This window comes from Calypte anna, chromosome 9 (genome assembly GCF_003957555.1).
Source record: "Calypte anna isolate BGI_N300 chromosome 9, bCalAnn1_v1.p, whole genome shotgun sequence".
Taxonomy (NCBI): Eukaryota; Metazoa; Chordata; class Aves; order Apodiformes; family Trochilidae; genus Calypte; species Calypte anna.
This window is the reverse complement of record NC_044255.1, coordinates 18348147-18372967: the sequence shown is the minus strand read 5'-3', so window position 1 is coordinate 18372967 and position 24821 is coordinate 18348147. Positions and strand designations below refer to the sequence as shown.

General features: G+C 37.3%; 1 protein-coding gene across 1 annotated transcript in view; it reads right to left on the bottom strand.

Moving 5' to 3' along the window:
* Positions 1-820: 820 nt before the first annotated feature.
* Positions 821-24821, bottom strand: part of PEX5L (peroxisomal biogenesis factor 5 like) — a 30460-nt gene continuing 6459 nt past the window's right edge. The window contains exons 3-14 of the mRNA XM_030456358.1: positions 18806-18917; positions 16888-17097; positions 15719-15845; positions 14456-14558; positions 9488-9583; positions 7489-7605; positions 6433-6576; positions 5518-5588; positions 4094-4291; positions 2247-2412; positions 1735-1892; positions 821-1025 (exon numbers count right to left, since the gene is read on the bottom strand). Coding sequence (XP_030312218.1) covers positions 821-1025; positions 1735-1892; positions 2247-2412; positions 4094-4291; positions 5518-5588; positions 6433-6576; positions 7489-7605; positions 9488-9583; positions 14456-14558; positions 15719-15845; positions 16888-17097; positions 18806-18917 — 1707 coding nt within the window. The remainder of the gene's footprint in view (positions 1026-1734; positions 1893-2246; positions 2413-4093; positions 4292-5517; positions 5589-6432; positions 6577-7488; positions 7606-9487; positions 9584-14455; positions 14559-15718; positions 15846-16887; positions 17098-18805; positions 18918-24821) is intronic.

The following is a 24821-nucleotide window of genomic DNA, read 5'->3' as shown; positions in this document are numbered from 1 at the left end:
AGATTAAAGTGCATAAGTACATAGATAAGTGCAGATCCTGCTATGAGCTCCTTTGAAGCAGACATACTCTGTCCAAGATCAGGGGTAGCTGGTTTAAACAGCAACAGTTCTAGTGCAAATTACCTCTTCTGCTGGCAGCACTTGGCTATCCCTCAGGTACGTGGCCTCCATGCACAATGTTCCTCTTAACATTGCACATGGTTTATAACTCTATGAACCTGCAGAATTGGGCCCAAACTAATCAAGATAGCTTTGAAAGCAAAAGTTTTCTTGACTGTCAACTAATAAATATATTCAAAACAAAACACATCAATTTTACATGCATCTATTTTCAGAGCTATGTTAAAAACAGAGCTTGAGAAACTTTTCAACAAAGAAACTAAAGAATAGAGTCCATGTTGTAGGGCAAAGTGATGTCAGCATAGTGCAATGAGCTACTAAGCAGTTTCCTTGGATGCATTGCTTGCCATTCTAGTGTGCAATCATGATTATCTAGGTTTGCTTTTAACATATTTTTCTTTGTATAGTTGTGTATATATAGAGACATACAACTTGCATGGGATGAAGATTCTTCAGAAATGACTATTTCATCTAGTTTAGGACTTTGACAGATTAGCCGCAGCTTATTTCAATCCTTTGAGTTTGACTTTATTTACAATACTTTGTGCTTTTGAACTTTTCCTTTTTGAGCAATATCCAAGAAAAATCCCCTATTGATCTACAGCCATGATCTTTTGGAAAATGTGGTTGTTTTGAGATGAGTAAGAAAAGTTTTCTGTTTTCCTGGGTCTGTTGTCCATCAATTTGTGGACACTTTTTATTACACCTCTAGATTAAAAGCTCTTAACAGAATGTCTAGATCACCCACATTGGCAGCTTGAAATAGTTCTGGCTGGTCCATCATAGACAGAGCAATTCGAAGTGCTGCCCAAATATTGCCTGAGAGAGCAGGATGGGGAACCTGTTGTTGATTCCTGCTCTTCCTTTGCAAATTGAGAGCAGTGAGAAAATTGCTGACAGCCTCTCTGTAGGGAAGAAGAAAAAAGAAGCAAGCAATATAATTTGCTCAACAATGAGACTAAAGCTTTCTGAAGTTCTGTGCTAGGCTCAAGTACATTATTTTACAATGGAGTTCATCAGTCTCTTTGTGTTATTCTTGGTTGATTTCTTTTTAAACTATGGATGTGGTGTGTAGTAAAGCAGAGCTCATACATCTGGGAATATTGTCTTCATTGTTGTCTAGCTCCCCTTCATCTTAATAGTCTTTAGCTGACAGATGGGACCCTGGAATATGACCCTTTATTCCTGAAGGATGTAAAGAAAGTGTTTTTGATGGCAGTAGCTACTTGAATCAGTTTAACTGAAGTTTCCCTTTTAAGGACAGGCTGTTATCTTTTCTTGTAGAAAAGCTCTTAAGCACAGGACTGAGTCTAAATGAGAGAACAATCCCACTGATAGCAATAAGAGTAGTTGCAGTTGGAGCTAAAAAGTGCTTAAGCAGCTTGTTGAATGAAAAATTTAATTTTCTTTTGATAGAAATGAAGTAGTTCTGTTTGTGGATATAAGTATCATTGCTTTGTTAGTACTTTGTAAAAAACAATTATAAAAATGTGTCATAGCTGAGATTATGTAGCTATATTCTGGTTTTTCCTTAGGTAGTTCCAGCTAGAAAATTAATTTTCATCTGGTAGTTATGACAGCTGACTATTTTGTTTATACATTTTTGTATCTTACCTGTATGCCCCTAGGTTTATGCAGCTTATCCCCAAATTGTATCTGGACCTAATGAAGCCAGGCTGTATTTCCAAAGCACGTGTGTAGGCCTCAACAGCTTCTTCACTTCGATCCCCGTTTGCCAAAGTTGCTCCAAGACGGTTCCATAATGTATAATCCTGGTGAGAAAATAAGTTTTCTACTGTGTGTATCAAAAAGGGACATAATAGCTCATTTTTGCTTGCAAATTAAGGAAGACTGCAGAAAATAGCAGTGTCTTAATTGACACAGAATGTGTCATAAAGTTATTGGCAACTTTATATAGCTGGTATAATTAATCAAAACGCAGCTAGAAACTGGACATATATAAATCTGCTTCTAAATGGGACTGCCTTGTAATTAACATTTCTATTTCGGTTATTAAAATTTTAAAGGCTGAAGTGACATCTCATTAATAGTAGACTGATCAAGAGGAGAAAAAGAGAATGGCTTCTAAAGCTAAATTCTCAAAAATGTAAAAGTATAAAATGTACCTCTGGCCGGACAGTTAAAGCAGCACTAAATGCATCTATTGCTCTGTTAAATTCTCCATTCAAGTGGAAAAGAACTCCAAGTCCAGTCTGCAAGTCAGGGTCTATCATATCACCATTCTGGTGAGCAGCCTCCAGGTACAAATCCTTTACTTCTTCAAGTAATGAGCTAGAAAGAGGTGAAAAATAACTTAAAGTTTCATCTTACAGTTATTTACAAGTATTGCAATACTGATTGTATAGCCAGAAATTAAAATCCTTTTAGTGGCTGTATCAGAAGCTACATACCACTAAAATTTGAAAACAAGCTTCTTCAGCTTCATCATGATAAAGGTTTGCTTTCATGTCTGGAATAAAAAAGTCACCTGTATAATGAAGTTCACCTATATAATAAAAAGAACAATTCTTACAAGGAGCAGCTGAAGGACCTATGGTTCTTTAGCCTGGAGAAGAGGAGCCTGAAGGGAGACCTTATAGTTCTCACCATGTACCTACAAGGAGGATGTAGCAAGGTGGATGTTGTTCTCTTTTCCCAAGAAAAAAGTGATAGGACAAGAGGATGTGGCCTCGAATTATGCCAGGGGAGGTTTAGGTTGGATAACAGTAAAAATGTTTTCACCAAAAGTGCTGTCAGGTGCTGGAACAAGCTGTCCAGGGAAGCAGTGGAGTCACCATTCCTGGAGGTATTTAAAAGATGCAGTGCTTAAGGACATGGTTTAGTGGTGGATTTAGCAGTGCTGGGTCCAAGTTTTAACTCAGTGAGCTTAAAGGTCTTTTCCAGCCTAATTTATTCTATGAAGTCAAAGTGCAGCTATGAGCCCCAGTGAGATAACATGAAGGCTTATTAAAATTACTAAAGTTGGATGAATTTCTCAGACATAAAAGAGTTCTTTACTGGCAAAAATAGTCATTCTTAAAAGGAATAGGTCAAGTGACCAGCCAAGACCCTGAAGAAAGATGCCAAAATCTAAGCCTTCTGTATTCGCTGTAGGTTTCATAAAACCAGATGGCAGCAAGATGAGGCCCAAACAGAGTAACACACTTAGCAACTAGGCAGAACTTGCATATTTTATTTTTCCTTCTAAGATTATCTTGTAAACTCAAGGCTGATTAGTGATAAGGGTAAAATGTAAGGCCTGTCTTCAAAATGACAAGCAGTAGGATAGCCCTGGAGTTATAGTTCTATGAATCATGTTTATTCCTTTATTGACTTGCAATTGACAGATACTTATTGACCTCATGAAATCACAACAAAGGGCTGCCAAACTCATGAATTTTTTTTTATTTAAAATAGCTGCCAGCTCCCATTATAATATTGCTGACATCAGATAAAATGGCTGCAATGTCTCTTTAGTTTGAACCAGAATGGCTTTTAAACAAACAGATGCTACCTCCCAATATTTTCAGTGAACTGAAGCCATATCCCACTGCAAAATGGTTATCATTCCTGGATTCAAGTGGTTTGGGTGGGAATAAAGAAATATGATGAACAGTAGGAAGAAGATACACATGCAGAGCAGGATATAGGTCTGATACAGATTTGGAAACAGCTGAACAATAAGGATGAAGGAATACAGGCAGCAGACAAGGGCAGAGGAGAGTGATGGGAGTTGAGGGGAAGCATCTCTCTTTTGTTGGGTTTTTTTGACTTCCAGGGATGGCATAAAATAAAGCCTTCAGAAGCTAAACCTTATGTCCTGTGTTGGCTTCTTACTCCTACCACTAGAGACGTGGAGTTTTCTATCCTAGGGAATAGGCTGGACTTCTAAAGAGCAAGTGGGCATGGCATGCACAATCTTTTCTAGAGATGCTGTTAAAATTTCCACCATCAGGATTTACACTGCATTTACCTTTCTTCTGATGTCTTAGACATTCTCCTGGTAAGCGCTGGGGAGCCTTTTTTGCTTTTGGCAATATACTTGTATTTTGGGTTTTGCTTTATCCAGTTTCTTAGAGCTTGATAGGCTTCCTGTTGATGACCAGTGTTAGTATAACTTACAGCCAGGGCCATCAGAGCTTTTAAGTTGTTTGGCTGTAGTTCCAAGCACCTAAGAAAAAAAAAAAAATTGAGGTATTTATTTAGCCAAACACAGCTCTTGAATTCTCCCAAAATAATCTGTGTAAAAAAATTTCTCACAAATGTAAGATCAACCCAATAATCCTTTTAAAGTTGAGACTTTGACATTTTTCTGTGATTAATTATGCATTTGTATACATGGATATATACATGTGTACTGCAGGCACACAGGTATACATAAATGTATGCCTACAGCTTTTGGTTTCACCCTTCTGGTTATAAGTAAATGTAGGCAGATTAATTTTTATAGTATCTGCCTCGTAATCAAAGAGAAGATTTATATAAATTTGAGTGAATGGTTTAATATAATTTGCAGCTATTAAAAAATAAGTATTCTGAAGACAACAATTCTTCCATCCTTATGAATCTTCTTACACATCTTAATTTCTCAGTATTCTTTGTTAAAATTTAAGGCAATCAACTTGAGTAGCCTTTCTATTAGTATTATTATTATTATTCATTATTACTATTATTATTATTACTCATACCATTAACTGGAACCAGGATCTAGTCTGTTTTGTGAACATCACTGTTGCTTGTTGCAAAGCTGTGGGGATGAGCAGTCCCTAAATCTGGTGACCCCTTGGATTTCTATCCAGGTAAGTGAATAAGATACATACAAATAAGTTAGAGTACCCTATGTGGAATGACTGGATACTTAGCATTGCTGGTGCAACTGAACATGGAGAGAGGGTACTTGCTTCAAATGAAAACATGAAAAGCCACTACAGAAAAATAATACCAGACTACTATTTTGGAACTGACATTTTTATTGCAAGCATTCTGTGATCTTCATATCTCTATCAACCTGAAAGTATTGTCAGTTTAATATTCAGCAGCTGAAGGGAGCTCATTCCAATTATGAAAAACTCTTCATTAAAGGACAAACTACAGAAAATATGCCAGGTGGATAGAATATAAAGAAGGCACTTTATTTGCCTTACATGGTTATCAGGCTATGTAACTTTTCTTTTGTCCAGCTACTTAAAGTACTAGATTAAATACTGCACTTATTAATAAAACAGAAACACTAATCACTAGTCATCCCTCTGCAGTCACTTGGAAGATTTCTATATCCATCTCAATGCTTTACTTGGGTAAATAAAAATGCATCATGTGAGTTTGACATGAAATATACCTAGTCCACCATTACCTAGCACTCATCAGACCCCTTATTGAGTAATTATCTTTATATACCTTTGGAGGGCGACAATGGCTGCCTGCTCATTTTCATTCTCTGCCTGTGTTATGCCCAGGAACTGCCAGGCCTGTAAAAATAATCATCATTGTGTTATTTTGTTATAGATATCCAACTGCAAGCAGAGTTACAACCAATATCACTGTTAAGCACTGGGGACAGCAGATCTATCCAGCACTAACTACAGATATTTCTATGCCATGCATGCAAACAGTACCAGTTAATGCAGTCAGGAATATTTTTGGGCCTGATAATATTCATAATCAATGAATGTAAAGGTGTTTTGTCAGTGTATGATTGCATGCCAATTTGAGTTACTGTACATTTCAAATGTTGCTATAATTTTATGGAAAAAGGTGAAGAAAAATTATTAAATTGTAAAGGTTTAAGGGATTCTTGAGAATCTGAAACTTCTGCTTTTTGAAATACTGTTTTTTAATTTAATGTAACAATAGATTCAAGAAGATGAAGATTTTTATATTGTAATTGTTGACCATGTTTCACAAGAGACAGACTTGAAATACATACTAATTGAAAACATCAGTATTGCAGGAACTGAGAGAACTTCTAAAAATTTGTCAAGATCCTTGCCAGATCAAAATCCTTCACCTTTTCGATGGCAGTGTTTAAAAGGTAGTTTGAAGAAATCAGGAAAAGAAGAAAAGGTTTGACATAGTGTCTCTTTTGAATGCTTTAATGTGACAACCTGCAAATGCTGTGATTTCAAAAATAGGTTCTCATCTGATGATGAGCCCACCTTCATCTTTTTCAAGGCATGCAAAGCCACTGTTAGGGTTCAAGTTATTGCAATCAGTCATGACTAACAAAGGTTTGAGCCCCAAAATCATTCCATCACCGCATGCTCAAAGGGAGTCCCCTTTTCCTTTATCAGCAGAAGGCACATGACTGAATACCTCAGCATCGTTGGGTTCTTGTAGAATAGCAGCCTCCAGGTACAAGATTGTAACTGGCAGGTCACCTTCTTTCATTTTTTTCAGTCCTTCCTCAAAAGCACCAGGCCAGTCTTTGAAGGGATTCTCGGTATGGAAATAATAACCCTGGAGAAAAGAGATGATGGCCCATGATGAAGCACTGTAGCAAGGAATGATGACCCCATACAATTGGATGACTCATTGTTTTCCAACTGGTTGTAAACACCCTTTGTTCTGTGAAAACACATTTGAGGTCCGCCCCAAAATTTCAGTGAAAAAAAGTGTAAAAAAATGAGCATCACTGGACATTTATGTTTCTGCTCTCTATAATTTTTTTTTTAGCTCTGAAGTTATACTTCCTTGTACTCATGTTGGGCTCTCTTCCTCCAATCAAAGACTACAGCGAGGACTCACTCTGATCACAGTAACAGAGGAACTGAACCTAGCATAAGCCCAGTACATCCAATTTGATGTTTAAGAGCCCATATCAAGCTGTGTTACAATGCAGAGCTTGTAACCCAGAATCTTCAATTAACCTTCAAGACACAGAACAGTGTTCCAAGCACCTGAGTTTGTATTAGGATTTGTTGAAATTTTGCCTTTTTCTCTTCTTGCCACTGAAGTGTAAATGCTGTATGCTAATTTAAGCTACATAATATAAATCAAATTTAAACACAGTGGAGGGAATGAAGAAGACAGGATATAATTTCTATCCTCAACAGTGTTTGAATGTGCCAGCCCAGATATTTTTATCTGGTGGTCTTCCTTCAGTGCCTGTCTTCAGAAGGGCTTGTAACCCAGCAGTTTGCTTTGTGATCCTTTCAGCTGAACTCTGACACTTTACAAGTCTAAATGTATTTTTCACAGTTAAAAGGTCCTTTAAATCTACCCCATTTACAGACACTAAAAGCAGAGGACCTTTTTTGGGTAAAATTAGCTTTTATGTCCAGGAAGTTTTCTTGAGTTCCCTCAGCTAGCTAAGGCTCACATCAAAGTTTCACAGGAAGAATGTATTGCATTAAAAAACTTCTGTGTTACCTTCTCAATGGTTGAGATGGTGACTTGCCCTGGTGCTTCCTGGTTCTCTGAAATCCAGTTCCTGCGAGCCATTTCTTCCCATTCTGCTTGCATCTTATCCCAAAACTCTGTGTCTGACTAGAAGGAAAAGAGGGGAAAAGGGAAGAAAATTAACAACAAAACTTAAAATAAAATGATATGCTTTAAATGTCTTTCTGCCAGTGATCTGAGTCTAGTAATTTTGCTGAACAGTATTAATTCTGCTAATAAACATTGACTGTACTATTATAATATATAATATACTATTACTGTTACTAATCATTCATGACTGAAATACTACAGCACAAATTTGGAATTCCATATAATTAGCTTTTATCTCTTATATTGGAATGTGTTTCATCAAGAGGCAGCCTATGTTCTCTTTGAAGCAGGATTTGCAGCAGCTTGCACTGCATCTTATTGATGCTAAGAGCAAATAGTTACATAAAGTTTGAAGGAAATGAATGCTGTTAGTCCCTGGACAAAAAAAAAGGAAAGAAAAAAAAAAAGAAAAAAACTTATTTTGTAAAACACAGCTAATTTTAAAAAAAACTACATTAAAATGCATTTATTATGGTACTTGAAAATGATGAAGACTTTAGACAATTTGTACTTCCCTCACATGTAGAGAGCAAAGGGATGAGGCAAAAATCAGATCCTATATCCAGAATGACAAAAAAGGCAGCCAAGTCTGCAAGCACTCAGTCACTGCAAGTGAATTTAGACCCTTTCTGGTAAAAAAGCTAATTTTCTTACCTCTTCTTTCTTAAAAGATTTCCCAATGGCATAGACATTAAACCTTCTTAAGAAAGAATTACCTCACAGATTTTCACTAATCTCAAAGTTTGACATTTTAAAACCATTCCAAAAGCCCTAAAGTGAATACTGGGTGGAGGATAAAGTTTGGGGCCTTCATTTACTGAATTGTTCATTAATTCCTTTCGAACTAAGCCACAAAGACACGAGATTTGCTTCCTTTTCTTGATCAGTTTTATGACTAATCTTACCACTTGGAGCTTTCCCAGCTGAAGAATATTACAGAAGCATCCAAAGCCTAAAAGATAGAATTTTGAACTGTATCCATTCTCCACTTAAGGAAGCACTAATCTTTCTGAAATGGGCTGCAGTTTATTTCAATCACTCCAGCTTCCCAACCACTTCATTTTATCTCGGATAGAAATTCAACGCTTTTCATATGGAAATACAAACAACTCTTCTGTAAGGCCCTGAAGAATCCCTTTATATTTAACTACCTGATTCAAGTTCTATTTTAAGCAGAAAGAATAATTTAAGAATGTTAGCTACACAGTGAGGGAAATATTTAATTAGATTATTTTTAAAAGCTGTTTTTTGAGACTACATTAGAGGATTTTAATAGCCTGTCTTTGTTGCCTCAGAATGACCTTTTAATGTGCAAGTTTATTTTTTTGCAATGTATTCTCCTCCTTACCTGACTCTGTAAACTAATCCAATTAAGTCTTCTAATCTGTTGTTGGACTCAACTCTTTTTCTTCTTTCTGCTGAATACCTGGGAACTCTTCACACGTGGCTCTGGGAATTGCAGAAGTACTGATCTTGCTTAACTGCTCACCAAAACTCACTGGTGCATGGTTGCTGCTGTATGTGCAGTTTCACTGTGTAGAATTGTTTTGCATCTGAGCTTAAATTACTGATTGCACACATTCAGTTGCTGGGAAACATATGTTTTGGTTTATACTCTAAATTCGGAAGTATTTAGTTTTATGGGGAATTTTTCTTCACCCACTTGCTAGAGCAATACAAAACTGAGTGTCAGAAGCTGGTTCTGTCTAATCTTCATTTATAGCTGAAGTTTGGTTTTGTTTTAAATTAGTAACTCCAGGAAATAAATCTCCTCTCTGCTTTAAATCCAGTTCCAACTTTCTCCCATACTTGGGCTGCAAGATGAGTAAGATATCCGTAGAAGAGTAGCTGAAAATGAAAATGATAAATGAAGTAATACCTCAACAGCTGCCTTTGCTCTTTCAAATTCCTCCTCCAAGGAGTGATTTCTGGAGAGAAGAGGCCTTCCCCAGTGCTGCTCCTTTGTTGATCGTGCCTAAAAAATCAAGCAGTAAATCAGAATGGGACAATATACTCTCTGCCACGTTTCTGAGTTATTTCCTTAATTGCCTAGAGACCCAAAGGGGATTCTTGGCCAAAACTATTTGTGCCCCTGCATGAATTCCTCTGAATTCTCTCATACTATAACAGGGATCATTCCTCATGGGAACCAAAGTAATTTATCTTTTCTGGACTTTTCTTTACACTCCAGATATGCAGAAGATAAAAAGAGAGCCAAGAAATGAAAAGGCAAGAGTTGGGCTACAGAAGCAAGAGCTGATTGAATATTCTGTATAAGATTTTACCTTAATTGTTCTTCCACTCACTATGCTCCAGGCAGGAAAGATCTAATTTTCCCTGTACATTTTGTGGTTTTCTTCCAGGTTCTTTTTTGTATCTCATTGGAGAGCCAGGTTTGCTATGGATTTCACTTGAAGGACAAATCCTTTTTTCCAAACAGCAGCTCTCTATTCTGTGCCTTACTATCACTAAATAACACTACAAATACATTCTCCCTGTTCTTATATGAAAGAACATTTTTGCTTGGGTTTTTTTTTTGGGAGGGACTACAAAAGGCACAGAACAAAACCAAACAGTGGGTGACCTATCCTTGCTAAAGAGAGCTGTGACTGCTACTCCCTTCCTTCCCCTCCTGTTAGAGTTTAAACTTCTGTGAACAGAAAAGTAATGGTCAAACATATGTCTCTGTGTGTGGGTTTCTGCCTAGAAAGAAGACATTAATTTGTCAGTCTAGCCCTAAAGTTTGTTCTTTTCCTGAGTTTTTATGTCTAGGGTAGAGACTGATGAGTGAAGTGTATGTTGGGTTGATGACACATATACAGTTAGAAAAGAATGATGAGGTGCAATTTCTCTGAGAATTCTTCTGTGTAGGCTTTTGGGCTTTTCTGCAAGTGACAGGAATCAAAGAGTGTGAGGAAAGACCTACACTGAGGGCCTGGTGTTTCTGCTTTCACATCTACAACCTCTGGTCTACATTTGGAAAATATTTGTTTTCTTGGGTGAGTTCAGGAAAAAATGTGAGATTGTCATTGAAAACATAGCAAAACTCAGTCTTACACAAAAACCAGTTATACTACTGATTAATAGAATTTAGGACTGAAGAGACAACAGGTTTAAATCAGCTGTTTGTCTGTATATCACATGATGATATTTGTCACTTGGTGTCTGCAGGATAAAACTGATATTTCATAGAGAATACATTGAGGTTATCTGGAATATATATATTTGAGAAAATATATCTTTGAGAAAACTGCTTTAATTTAAAGTTATGAAGAGACTTTAATCTTATCACTTTCTTAGCATATTTGTTTTATTGTCTTCCTTGTTTATCTTAATTTTAACTTCTGTTTCCCACTATCACCTCTTACTCTTTTTCCAGAAGTGAAAAGTACTTTTCAGTGCCTCTTTTCTCTGTAGAAAGATATTGATTACTTTAATCAGTTTTCATTGTCTTTTAAATGACATGAAGAGATTGACATCTTAAATTCTCTCATTATGAAGGATTTTGTTCTTTTTTGTGCTTCTCCCCTTCTATTTTCCTTATAGCTTTACCTTTTTAATAGCCATACAGTCAACCACAGTGAACCCCATATTGCTGTACCCATCTTGCTGTTCCTCTACAGAAATCAGGTGATCTCCTGCTTCCCACCAATCTTGCCAACTTCTACTTGCTCTTTTTACTACAGCACTGCACAGGGAGCACTCATGTTGAGATTCTCATACACTCTGAGCCACAGATTTCTTTTCAAATTGCCTTCCAGCACAGTGTTGTAAATCAATCTTGGGGGTCTTGTGCTGAAATGCATGATTTTCCAGACAGCTGTATTGGAATACATATTTCTACAGATGTCTTGTCACCAGCTCAATTTTATGACTCTTCTGGTTGCACTTTTTTTCATTCCACTGTTGCATTATATGCAAATTTTATTAGGAATGGCTTATATATTTATCTTCAGATCAGTAATACTGAATATCATTGTTTCTTTATGGAACCACAGGACTCCCATGTGATTACAATTCCTAGTAATTAACTACTGTCCTTGAGAACTTAAGTTAGCCAGTTTTAATCTGTTTAACAGCTGCTTTATTCACACTGGATGGTGCTAATTTTAAAAGCAGAATCTAGTATGCTAATTCAAATATCTTGTAGAGTATTGCACAGCAATGTTTATCAACCAGATCTGTAATATGACCAAGGAATTAAGTTTGCTTTTCTTGACATAAAACTGTTTTATGTTGATAGACATTACTGTTCCTGGCCTTTGCATTATTTACAAGTTGGCTCTTGCAAGACATTTGATTACTTCCACTTTTTAATCTTTTGTTTCCAGTGACTGCAATTTCCTTAGGTCAAGGAGAATACTGTAAATCCTGGTGTTCAGACTGAGTAGTACTGTAGGTTTGTTTGGTTTTTTTTTATTATTATTATTATTATCACCCTATGCAGTTTGTAATTGCAAGAAAAAAAAAAAACCATTTAAAAAGCCTAAACACTGTAGGATAAGTCAGTACTAATAAAACATAAAGAGTAACTTTCCAGAATGGCAGATAAAATAAATTAAAGATAGTTTGGGCCAATGCAGTTGAAATGTTAGCAGTAGGTAATGGATGATGTGAGTGGAATCCTGAGAAGCAACACTGAGGGCCATATCCAACAAAAGCCACCACACTACTGCCCCTTCCAGCCCCCCCAAATATTTCTTCCTTAGTATTTCAAAGCCTGCCTTAGTGATTTTTTTTTTATTGGCATGATTGCTGGTAAACACAGGATTTTCTTAAGAAGATTGCATGATTTTGATGAAAATATGACCTAGCTACTCCAGTATTTCACTTTGAGGAACTAAACCTAACATTAAAGATGAATGATGAAGGTGATTGTCTGAGAAATTGCTGATGGAAATCTGCATCAAGTTTGACAAGGTGAAATCTTCAGGGTATGGCAGAATCTGTTGCACATGCAAAGATTAACCTTAAATGAGATAGACAAAATCTATAGGGGACAAAGTATGGAAAACATATGCTTTGATAAAAGCTCTAATGTGATTTCTTTTACAAGAAGTTGAAGAACCCAGTCAAGACAGATGAGCCTGTTTGTTGGGAACATCAAAAGTGTTTTGACAGTCCTCACATAAGCAGGATGAAGCAGGCAGTGAATGAAAACTCTCCATTTCTAAGAAAACTACCTACAACGAGAACAAAATCTCACTTCAGGTTATTACTCTTGCACTGCTAATTACCAGTTTAACAACATTTTATGACTTGAATGGATCACGAGTTTGAAAAAAGTAGTTCATAATAAACCAAAACAAAACTTGAAGTATGCCAGAATGACAGATAATAATTTTATGCTCTGCTTCTTTTTCAATTGACAGATTCAACTTCACATTGTAATTTTGAAATACCAGTCATTTCAAAAAATATTATGGAACTGCAACTGACTGAACTTATAATGAATTAAAAATGGGGATTTTTGTCTCCACAGTTATTCTAGTGGCCAATAACTAGAAAATAGGCCAGAGCAAGTAGACATGTTATATACTAAATTTGTTATTAGTTTTACAGAAAGCACTTAGATTCTTGACTGTCTTCTTGATTTACATCTAGCCTGAGCACAAACTTCCTGGCATTTAGATCTATTAACCTGAAGAACAGCCTCCTAAAAAGGGGTTAGAGGTACTTAAAGATAAGCTGGGCAAGGCACTTGAAAACACACTGTCCCTCTCAAGTGGATTATATTATGCAATAGCCCTTTCCCATTACTAAGATATATAAATCTACTGCACAGCAAGAAAAGATATCATGCATTACAAAAGGTGCCAGGCCTTCCAAGGGAAAAAACAAACAAACAAACAAAAAAAGCTCTGTAATTTAGAGATGTCAGGGAACCAAGGAGACTTCTTCCTAAACAACACTCAGAAATTAATCCTGATAACTGGTTTTTTTTTTTCCATTTTCTGCAAAAACTGCTACATAACCTTAGGAAAGACCTTTGGCATTTTAATGTCTCCTTTTTCCATTTTCAAGTGAGGCTATTATTTTCTATTAATTTCCAGATTTTCCATCTGACAGAAAGGTTTCGAAGCTTTGGGAGAGGAGAAAATAATTTTCAGCTAAAGTTAATCCACCAAACAGTTCTCTCTTCCCCCTGACAGTGGCATTGGCAGACACTGAAATCTTTCACTTAAAAAATAAGAAGCAAGAAAGAAGGTATAAAAGCAACCTGATTTATGTCAGTGCATATATGTGTACGTTTGTATGTATTTATGGATACAGAAATAGTTAAAAACATACAATTCTCAGTAATTGTTTGTACAAAGTTCTACCCAGTCTTGTCAGTGGAATTGGGCAAATTCACAAACTTTCAGCTCAGAGCTCTCTGTGTTAGTGTTCCTTTTCCATCAGGGAAAAGTCCTTTGACCACGCTGCTCTCCCACTTGTGGAGATAAACTGCCAACAACCTCTGGTCTAGTGATTTGGTTCCTCCCTGTATTCCTGAGCTGTTTCCCAGTTCTGGGGATTCCTGACCAAGAGACCTTGAGAACAGATGTATCACAGGGAGAAGGAACCATTAGAAATCTGAATTTTTGAACTGGAGGAAGGGAAAAAATATGATGCTGAAAAGTATATTTTGAAGCATTTCTGTAAAGGAAGCTCAGAGTTCACTGCAGTGCCCATCTCTGAATGTAGGAGATGCTAATATTGTTATGTTATTTACATAAAATATTAATTTGGAAGCTTTCTGAAGATCTGTCTGTATGAATCTTTTAACTGATGATTCCGAAAATATCCCCTAAATAGTTCTTTCAGAACCAAACAGTGAGGCAGTGGGACAGTTTCTCTCTCTTACCTGTGTTGCAGATCCAAGTTCTAATTCTGACGTAGAATCAGAGTCCAAGGCACTCTTGACAACGACGTTAGCCAGCTCAGACTGTGACCTGTTTTCTGTGGACCTAGAAATGATGCATATACATGCTGATCACTGCACTCTAGTGCATAGTGCCTTTCATAGTATCTTTCAAGTTTTTAAGTACATACTGATTTATGAGCTTATTTCTTTTAACTGAATAGTGTAACTTATAGTTGCCAGAGGTAGCCAGACCCTTCTCGGTGTTCACTCTTACACTTCTCAGTTGCATGCAGACAATAGTTAAAACAACAGGTCAGGCCTGATTTGCCAGGATATATTCCAATTCACCCAGCAGAGAGCCTTGGGTATATGCTGGCATGAAACTAATATATTGAAGATTTTGCTTTCATAGCCAGGCAAAATGAGGCCAGGAAATGACACAAGACTGTACCTGTAGTCACTGCTAAAAAATCAACCAACAAGTTACAAGACTTCACCTTGTGCCTTTTTGTGCCACAATATTCTAATATTCTTTTTTCTTAGAAAATGAAACCCTAGAGACTAAAACCAAGTTAACTGAGCAAAACTTGTGTAAGGCTCCAAGTTAATGAAACAGACACTTAAAGTGCAGGTAAAGATCTAGGATAAGCACCATTTGGTCAGAAAGCTGTTTCTAGCATATGAAAATGCTAATTGTGGTCATGCATAATGTAGTAAATGAGTGTTGCTTAAAAATCAAGGTGGCAGCAGAATTAATCTACCTGAACTGATCCCAAAGGCAAAGTCCAATTCTTGCTTCATTTATATCACTTGAAATTTACTTGAACTGCACGAAAGAGGCTTTACTTGGTTTGGATATTTTATCTTGGCTCTTCCAGTTATCCAGAGAAATTCTGCTTTCTTGGTAGCAAAACTCAAAATAAACTGGACATCCACTGACTGTCAAATCACTGCCAAGTGTCCTTTTTTATGCATTTTACTAACACGTTTGTAGTTGGTTTTGGGTCACTGCATGCCTCTGTAGGATTCTCACCACCACTTATTCAGTAAGTGCACCTGCTACTTTTCACAGCACTAAAATTGCTGGCAAAATGTCATTTTAAACTGTCCTTGCTTATGATACATTATCCAAAATGGCTGCTTGAACTCATTTGATGTAATCATAACAGATTTAATAATAGGATTTTCAGCAAGTCAGCATTTCCGTGAATTAAAAAGAGATGGACTGGAAATATTTTTTGTAAGGAGAGCAAAAAGCTGTACCATAAAAGCTCTTTTGATGGAGCTCTAGATGATGATGAGGTTCTTTCTGAAGAAGGGAGGACCTTGCTGTTCCTGTCTCCAGGAAAACTGACATCATCCCATTTCTCAAGCTGTGTCTGAATATCAACTGGAAAATAAAAAAATACAAAGCTTTTGAAGAAACTAGTGCAGGAAATTTTATCTCCTCTGTCAAATTTAGTTCTAGAGAAAATGGTTCCACCATGGACTATATTTTAGTTAAGGTCCAAGACACAGAAATTCCTAGCTGATATACTGTGAAAATATTAGAAAATTCAAAACATTTTTCTAACTCTATTAGCATTTGTAATCAGAATATCAGTGACTTGACTTAAATTGGTGATTTGTATGTAATCCAGACCTGTTAATAAAATTATACTAAATATTTTATAGTTTTGGATGCTTTTAATCTCCTAATTGTTGCTAAAATTGTAAATATTAAACTCATTTTAGTGCCTACCATTTAAAAATCACTAGGTAGGCAACAGATACTATTCAGTTGTATGTCAGACTTTGCAGATGTTCAGCTCCTATTTAAAGATAAAGTTCTCTAAAAGAACTGCTGTGCTGATAAATGGGAAATTTGCTACCTTATATAAATTACATTTACCTTGCAAATTTCTCCGTTGCTGTGCAAGTAATTTAGTTTGGATGGAACTAAATTAAATTCACCTTTTCCAAGCCTCATCTATAGATCATGCCTGGCAGGATACTGAGTTGTGTTTGGCACCTTTTTCTTCAATCTGTACAAATATAGCTCTTCTGTCAAGACTGGATGGTTTCTTCTCTTGCATGCATAGATAAAACAGGATTTACAAACGTTATGTTCTGAAAAGGACTTTCTGTAAGGTTTGCCTCTGATTTGTGTCCTTTACCAGTTTCTCATGGTACCCCTATAAATTTTTATACCATCTTACTCACACTGATGAATTCTTTTTTTTGAAAGAATCCAAAGCTTTATTTGCACATTTAGAGACAACTTAAGATTTATGAATGCAAAAGCAAAAGCAGAATGTGTTTACAGCGACAAAGTGCTTCAAGTAGTTAGTGCAAGAAAGATCCTCGTGTTGCTCATTATTTTGTGATAGTAGCAAGGAGAAACTTGTGCTAAGCAAGGCTATGTAGCACTGATAAAATAGCTACACTCTTACCTAAATCTAGTGAGGACTTGTCTGAAACTCTGACAGTCTGGACTTTCTGTTCAGTGTCCACACTGATAAGGTCAGAGTTGTCTGTCTTCTTTCTGTGGGTTGAAGCTTTTAAGCCTTCACTTCTTGATGGATTCTCTGATTTCTTTGCTTTGTTTTGGGTTTGTGAGACAGGTTCACTAAGATCCAAGAGATCCAGACCTGCTGATAATACTTAGAGACAAAATGTTAAAATTCAATGTGGTTTTAATTCAAATAGCTCACTTTTTACCATTTTTTTTAATTGGAAAAAAAATTACTAATGTATTTGCATTTGTCTAGGCTAGGTGTATATTTCCTGGCTAAAGATGATGACCAGTGGATTCAAATTTGATTTCAAGTGCTTAGCTGGATGCAGTTTTAAAAAGCTTGATTTCCATGCAAGGCTTTTCTTCTGAAAATCTTAAAGACAGCTTAGGTCTTAAGGCTGTTTTCTTACTCCATAGATTTTCCTGTGTTGTGAGGTTTCCCTGTACAATTGAGCTTTTAAATTAGATATGGTTTAATCTTATGATTCATCAAGTGTTGCTAACAGCTGCTTAGGGCTTTACTGTTGTTCCAATTGCCACTAAGGAAAAAGCTGAAGAGTAGACAGCTTCTCGGGTAGCTTGGGACATAAAGGAAAAGTGGTATGTTTAGTAATGGTTTCCACTGCTGTTGCTGGTTGCCTGTTGGGGGAAAAATGTTCACTATAATAAAAAATTCTGCTCCTATTTATATATACATATTTTTATATATAGCAGTAGTAAAAGCAGATTTAGGTCTGAGTTCTTCAAGTTGCTTAGAGTAACATTCAAAAATCCTTAGCATGTAACAGATAGAAAACCTGCCTCTTTATTGTAATTTACAGATTTTGACAGAACAATTTGTGTTATCCTTTGCAATACTTCATCTGTGTTCTTGGTAGATCAGTGAATTTCATCAGTCTTCATAGAGTAAGATATTTTTTTTCTTAAATCTAATTAACCCCTCTAAATCTGATAGATATTCTGTAGGATCTACAGATATTTTTCTACAACAACCACAAATATTTTTATTAATTCCTATAATATATTTAGCTATCTATAAAAGGCAAAAATATTATTTATAATTTTTTATTAATTAAATAATCCATTTTTTGTTATTAGAACTTGCATTTTGCTTTAAACAGATTAATTAGATGTGATGAAAAGCACTCAGCTTTCATTTATTCATTTTAATAATATGCATATATAGATTTTAATTAAATTTCTTCTAACAAGCCAATAATTTTATGAGACTGCAATAGAACATAGTAGTGCTATGCTGATTTTCTTGTGTCTCACTGGATCTGCTCAGCTGCACTGATTACCTTTGTACAAATACTGAACAGGAGGAGACCAATTTCTAAAAACACTTCTAAAGGACAAGATACTAATTCAAAAGAAGCACAGAAATGTGTTAGATCCTTTCACTAATCAGCCTGGATAATGTGTTTTGATATCTCTTGCCTTTTCCTGTTATATCATTCACATTTTTATTAAAAAAATCTTTCTAGAGTAAGGGATGGGCTTGGTTAAAACTGGACTAAATGTAGCTTACCCATAGTTGAAATTTTGTGAAAACAAAGATTGATAACTGGTCAAACTGATCTGTACTTGTTGAACTTCAACAAGTCCCCTTTAATTCAGCCCCAGAAATCTTCTAGAATACATCTGATTTAACCTCATACATGAGATTTAACCTCAAATGTAGTGAAAAAAGTCTTTTCCACTGACAGATCACACAGTCATAATTTAATATCAGCTTTTAAGTTTGTGCAAGTATAAACAAATCAAGAAATCACTTGTAAAAAATGTGCTATAATTAAGGTGAAACTGAAATTATTTCCCTCTATGGAGGGATAGTAAAGAATTTTGTTTACCTGCAGTATTTGATGTTACAGGCCTTGCAACAGCTACCGGTTTAGTTTCACAGAGAAAGTCATCAATGGAGGGGCTCAGAAGGGGTCTGCTTTCCTGTTGTTCATTGACCAGCTAGTAACAAAAAAACCCAGGGTCACAGAATGTTGTTGGGATGCAGAATATAAAGAAATAAAACATATTTTCACAATGTCATGCACTTTATTTTTGATTGTGGCACTATGAGATTGCAATTAGAAGATGTACAAATAGCTCTGGACATTAAATAAATAAATAAAAAATTAGGGTTTTTTGCGGAAAAAATTATATTACAGTTTTACAAATTGCACAAAGATAAAGCAGCAAGGTGATTTTTCAATAGCAGTTACTGCATACTATTGCTTATAGGGCTAAAGTATACAATGCCTGATGTATCTCCTTTCAAATCAATGGGTCAAGTTGGCCTTCTCTTTCACCAGGACACTAAGCAGGGCTTTTTTAGTATTTGGAAATAGTTGGGTTTTTTAGCAGTAAGATGCCTCCCCCCATAACTTGCACAGTACCATTTCATCTAGCAAATGTGCATTAGCCCATTAAACAATAACCTGCTGAGACAGAAAACACTTCTCTGCAATATGGAGACATATGAATGACAGTGGATGGAGCCTGGTGAATGTATTAACTTCTTGAATGTGTTTTGACTGTGTAAAGACTTATAATACAGTTTTTATTTATAAGCAGTTTTCCTTTTTTACTGTAATTGCATGAATGCATCGGTTTTCTGCTACCTAAATGAAATCTCTATATTACAGGCTGCTTCAGGTATTGGGGATTAAAGACAAAACAGCAGAACAATGTCAGAAAAGTCTCCTGTCTGCAATCTATCTCTGACTGGAGGATCAAGACCTAAGCAGAGCTGGAGGGATGTCTGATGATGTGGGCTTCATTTACCTTATCTTTAATAATGTGAAAAGATGTTTCCCTTCTTTTACTTTCATCTGGAGCTATTCCAGCTTTACTTTTATCCTCTCTGCTCTCCTTCTCTCTGTTCTGTTCTTACTCATTTTGCATTGTTGAATTTCCAAAATTTTCTCTCAGATATAGTTGAAATTTTACATTTAGGATGCTAACATGGACTAAAGCTGGCAAAAAATATTTATTTGTTCTCACCTGGTATTTTTTTGTCCTGGCACAAACCAGGACATTGTTTACTGGCATTTAGTTTCTCCTGTAGGAGGATTGCCTCTGAAGTTATTACAGCAGAAGATCTTAGATTCACTGTTTTTCAGTAATTAGAACAATCATAGAATCAGAGTTGTGGAGGGGAAGGAGACTAGAATCAACAAAGATCTGAATTTCTCCAAGGTTCACCTAAAGTCTGAAGTAGGAGATGTCTGGCAAAAAAAATTTCTTTTCAAAGATGGTTGTCACATCCCTGGAAATTTCTTTATTATGTTGTTTATATAATGAAGACCTGCTCAGCCCTTTCATTAGTCTGATACCAGCAGTGTACTGACCAAAGTCCCTTCATAAAATTCTGTCATCAAACTGAGAGACTGATGGTAACATCCACTTCTTCCTAAAAAATTTTGCCAGCAAACAACCAGATTTAATTTTTACTAAGTTATGTCTTGTTCTGCTACATTTGCTGCAATTCTGTTTAATTAGAAAACAAGGAAGTTCCTCTTCTCTGGTTCTTTTACTTTGTAAACATATCCACTAAATTCACCAGAGGGGGGCCACCCAAGTGATCAGAAGAATAAAAAACACATTTTATAGGGAGGATAAAAGAGTTTGACTTGCTTAAGCTAAAACCATGAAGACTGAGTAGGAATTTACTTATTCTTCTGTGTATCTAAAGGGAGAGGGGTTAGAAAGAGAGTTATTTCAGCTGTAGAGAAAGACTGGCATGACAACAAAGAGAGGGGTAAAAAAGGCCTACCAATTTTAAAGTGCTTTTGACAAGCTTTCTACATGGCTGTTTATGATGTGACTGACTTTGAGAAATGCACTGTGGAAGAGAGGATCCCTCTCAGTCCTGTGTACTGTGCTCCCATGGCTAAGGACTGGAAGCTGTAGAAGTGTTTTATTAAGAGGATTGTTTCTGTGAAAAATAATCTGCTTTCAGCTGAAGTATGAGTCAAAATAGACAGCAAATAGGTGATCAAGCCCACTAATTCTCAATAAATGCAAACTATCTATGTATAGCAATAGAACACGTTAGAAAAAAATAATGCCTGTGATGAAGCAGACATTTCATGAAGAATCAGACTTTAACAGTGTAACTTTAACACTTTAAGAGTGCCATGAGCACTTTTGCTGGAGTTAAGTAGGTGGTGGAAGAGGTTTCTGGCATTATTCTCTATGTGATGCCACGTGGTAAGCCTTTGGTCTCACAGTCTGAATTTCATTTTGCTGCCTCATATATTGAACCAAATATATCCCTAGTTTAACTCTGCTCAAGTTATTAGAGTTATATCAGGCATGAATTTGGAGCAGTGCTATAAAACATTCATGAGATGAAAACTATTACCTATATTAAAGCAATAATTTATGGCTCTCAAACACCTTTCAGGATGGATATTACAGAACGCTTTAAAACATTCATGAATCAAGCCTGGCACCACTGCAAAGCTGAGAAGTATTATCTCTACTTTGCAGACAAGAGAAGCAAAGCAAAGTTAAGAAAGGCACCCAGCATCACCCTGCTCTGGAAGAAGCAGCACTGGGAGCAGGAGCCGGGCAGCTGGCACTGCACAGTATTTATGTGTGCAATCTTTGTACACATGCCAAGTGATGTAGACTCAGCCTGTGAAACTGCTGATTTCCAAGTACTAATTTAGCCACTGAGTGCCATAAATTCCCATAATGTCTCCAAGAACTTAATTTCTCTTTATAAAATCCATTTTAATTAAAGAAAAAACCCAGAGACTCCTTTAACTAAAGGATATTTAACATCTGTGGAGGATGATATTACCTACTACTCATCCATAGTGTAAAATACTTCTAAATTAAAATTAATTTTCTGTGACTCACTTCTTCTGTTGGACAGTACTACAGAAAAAGGTGATTTTCTCACCCCAATATTGCTATAGCACTCTTTCGCTCCAAAAAGCAGATCTATGGGTCTGTTTGGTGCTTTGGGAGAGATACTGGGAGAGTCAAAAGTCTCACTGTATGGCTGATATTTATGGACCCTTTTTTGTGCGTTGGGAGAGTCAAAAGTCTCATCTAATGGCTGATAGCAGCCCTTCTGCTTAAATACAGTCAAAGCAAAAATTATTTAACTGAGATCTGAGGGGGGGGGGGGGTCAGGCAATTGCTGTGCTGGAGGCCATGTCTGCCACGTTCCCCTCAGCAGGATCCTGCAGCCCAGGGCACTGAGAGGAATCACCTGTCCTCCATTTGCTGTGCCCTAACACCTGCCCCATTCCCAGCTGTCTGCAATTATTCAGCTGATTGTTCACAGTGCTCACCTGTGGCTCGTGGTCTCTATATTATCCCTGGAGCTCCTGTGAGGTGGGGAGGTAGTGGTAGTTGTTCTGAAGGGCAGGTTGGAGCTCAGTGGAATGTGCTAGGAAGGGGTAAGAAATCCACCAAGCTGCAGGTAAGTGTGGGCATGGGTGTGCTGGGGAGGGAGTGGGGACAATGCTGGGGGAAGGGGTGTAGTGCTGGCCCCCTGAGAGGGCATGGTTGCCATGAGAGAGTTTTTTTTCATCCAGCCTGCTCTCTGCTTCCCTCGTTTGCCCAGCCAGCACCTCTTTCTCTGCCCAGCAGTCACCCTTAAATCTTCTAAGGCCTCATTTTCTCCCCTTGCCTGCTCAGTATGTGAGCCAGCAATGTGCCCAGGTGGCCCCGTGGCCAATAGCATTGTGGCTTGTATCAGAAATGGTGTGGCCAGCAGGACTGGGGAAGGAACCCTGCCCTTGTACTTGGCACTGGTGAGGCCCCACCTCGAGTAATGTGTTTAGTGTTGGGCACCTCAGTACAAGAGGGACACTGAGGTGTTGGAGCAAGTCCAAAGAAGGGCAGCAAAGCTGGTGAAGAGTTTGGAAAATATCCCCTGTGAGGACTCACTGGGAGAGTTGGGGCTGTTTAGTCTGGGGAAATGGAGGCTGAGGGGAGCCCTTATCACTCCTTACAAATACCTGAAAGGAGGTTGTAGGGGGTTGGCCTCTTCTCACACGTGACTGATGATAGAAGAGGGGGAAATGATTTCAAGTTGCACTAGGGGAGATTTAGGTTGGATATGAGGAGAAACTTCTTTGCAGAAAGAGAACGGGCTCCCCAGGGAGGTGCTTGAGTCTCCATCTCTGAATGTGCTTAAAAATGGTCTGGATGTGGTGTTTGGGGACATGGTTTAGTGGTGGGTCATCAGAGGTCAGGTAACAGGGTTCGAACAAGTTTGGACTCAACGTTCTTGAAGGTCTTTTCCAGCCTGAGCAATTCTATGAATTTAAGTGCCTGGTAAAACACCCCTGGAAGCCTCAGCCCCTGGGCCTGCCCTTGGATCTGGCACTGCCATAGAGAGCCTGTGTAGAGAACAGTGAAAGCTCAGCTGTTACCATGGTGGCAGCTCTACTGTCCTGTTAAACTTGGTTTTCTGGTTATTATCAGGGTCTTTGGTTTAGGGTCTCAATGCAGATGCCTCTTATGATGCTGGTGTGTTTCATTATTACAGAGGCAATGTGAGATTATATGTGTAAGCAGCCACTGCTATGACTTTGGTTTTGCTTTGCTCCCAGTCTGTATATTATGTCATAGAGTGCTATAAAATACCTAGGGAGTAGCCTGTTCTAAAAGTAAAGAAATAAAAAAAAAAAAAAGAGTGGGTAGTTGGTAGGTCTATGCTGTGAAAAGTTTCCACAGAGCAGCTTTGTTTAGCCTTAAATCAAAGGGAAGGGAAACACACTTGGCACTCAGGGGAGCAGCTGAGAGGACCAACTTCTTGCCTAGTGTGACATTTACAGCTTATAATGCTCAGCTCCACAACCTGCCCTACTCATGACTACAAGTGCTTTTTCTGCTTTCTCTTCCTAGAGCACTGGGTGAATGCTGTGAAAGTGATGAAGCACACCGAGACCATCAGTAAGGTATTGTCCAGATATCCCATTTTATACACTCTTGTGGTGCTCCTGATCCTCATCTGCTTGCAGGGCACAATGTGTGCTGTTTTGTTTCTTTCCTTAATATTAGTAGGGCATAACATAATGCTTGCCTTTAGGATAAATTATTTGGCATCTGTGGTGGTGCTGGTCAGGCATAGGCAACTAATTAGCACCTATGTTTTGAGCACATGGTGAACTAGTTCTCTTAAATTAAGTGCTTAAATTCCCTCCATGCTCAATAGGGAGATATAAATGCCTAGAAAAGCAACTCCAGAGGGAGATTCTGTCTGCCCAATTTAGGTTGTCCCTCAGGAGGCTCTCAAAGGCACTTAGCTTTCCCTTTTTAGAAGGACTGGTTCAAGAGACACCTAAAATTTAGATGTAATTAGCTACTTAAGTTAGTTGGATTGGATTCTACATAATTTGTCACCTGAAGCTACTCAAGGCACTAATTTAGGAAGCCCCAAACTATGGATGGGTAATCCCTGCACAGTTCAGCACCAAAGCTGATCCTGGGCACTTGGACTTTTCACTGTACTGCCCACTAAGGGTGCTTTTGAGAGTGGGGTTGTGCTGCCAAAGCAGCAGTAACATGGTTTTACCTTGAAAGGTAGGGATGTGCTAATAAGCATGAGAAAGGAGAAACCTTTCAACTCGGATTTTCTGTTGGGGAAATTGTATTTTTGAACTTTGAGAAACTTGTCGGCTGCTTGAGTTAGATGGGTAAAGGGGTGAAAAAGATCAATTTTAGTACTTTGTGAGTGTTGTACCTCTCTTTTAACCAGGGGCATCTACTAAGGCGTCATCTAGTTTCAATTAGTATGTAAGATACATAGCAATGGTTTCTTGCTAGTTTCTCTGCATCTTTCTGTGGCACATTGTCATCTTTGGTGGCATTCATCAGGATAAGAAGAAACAAGTATATTAATTT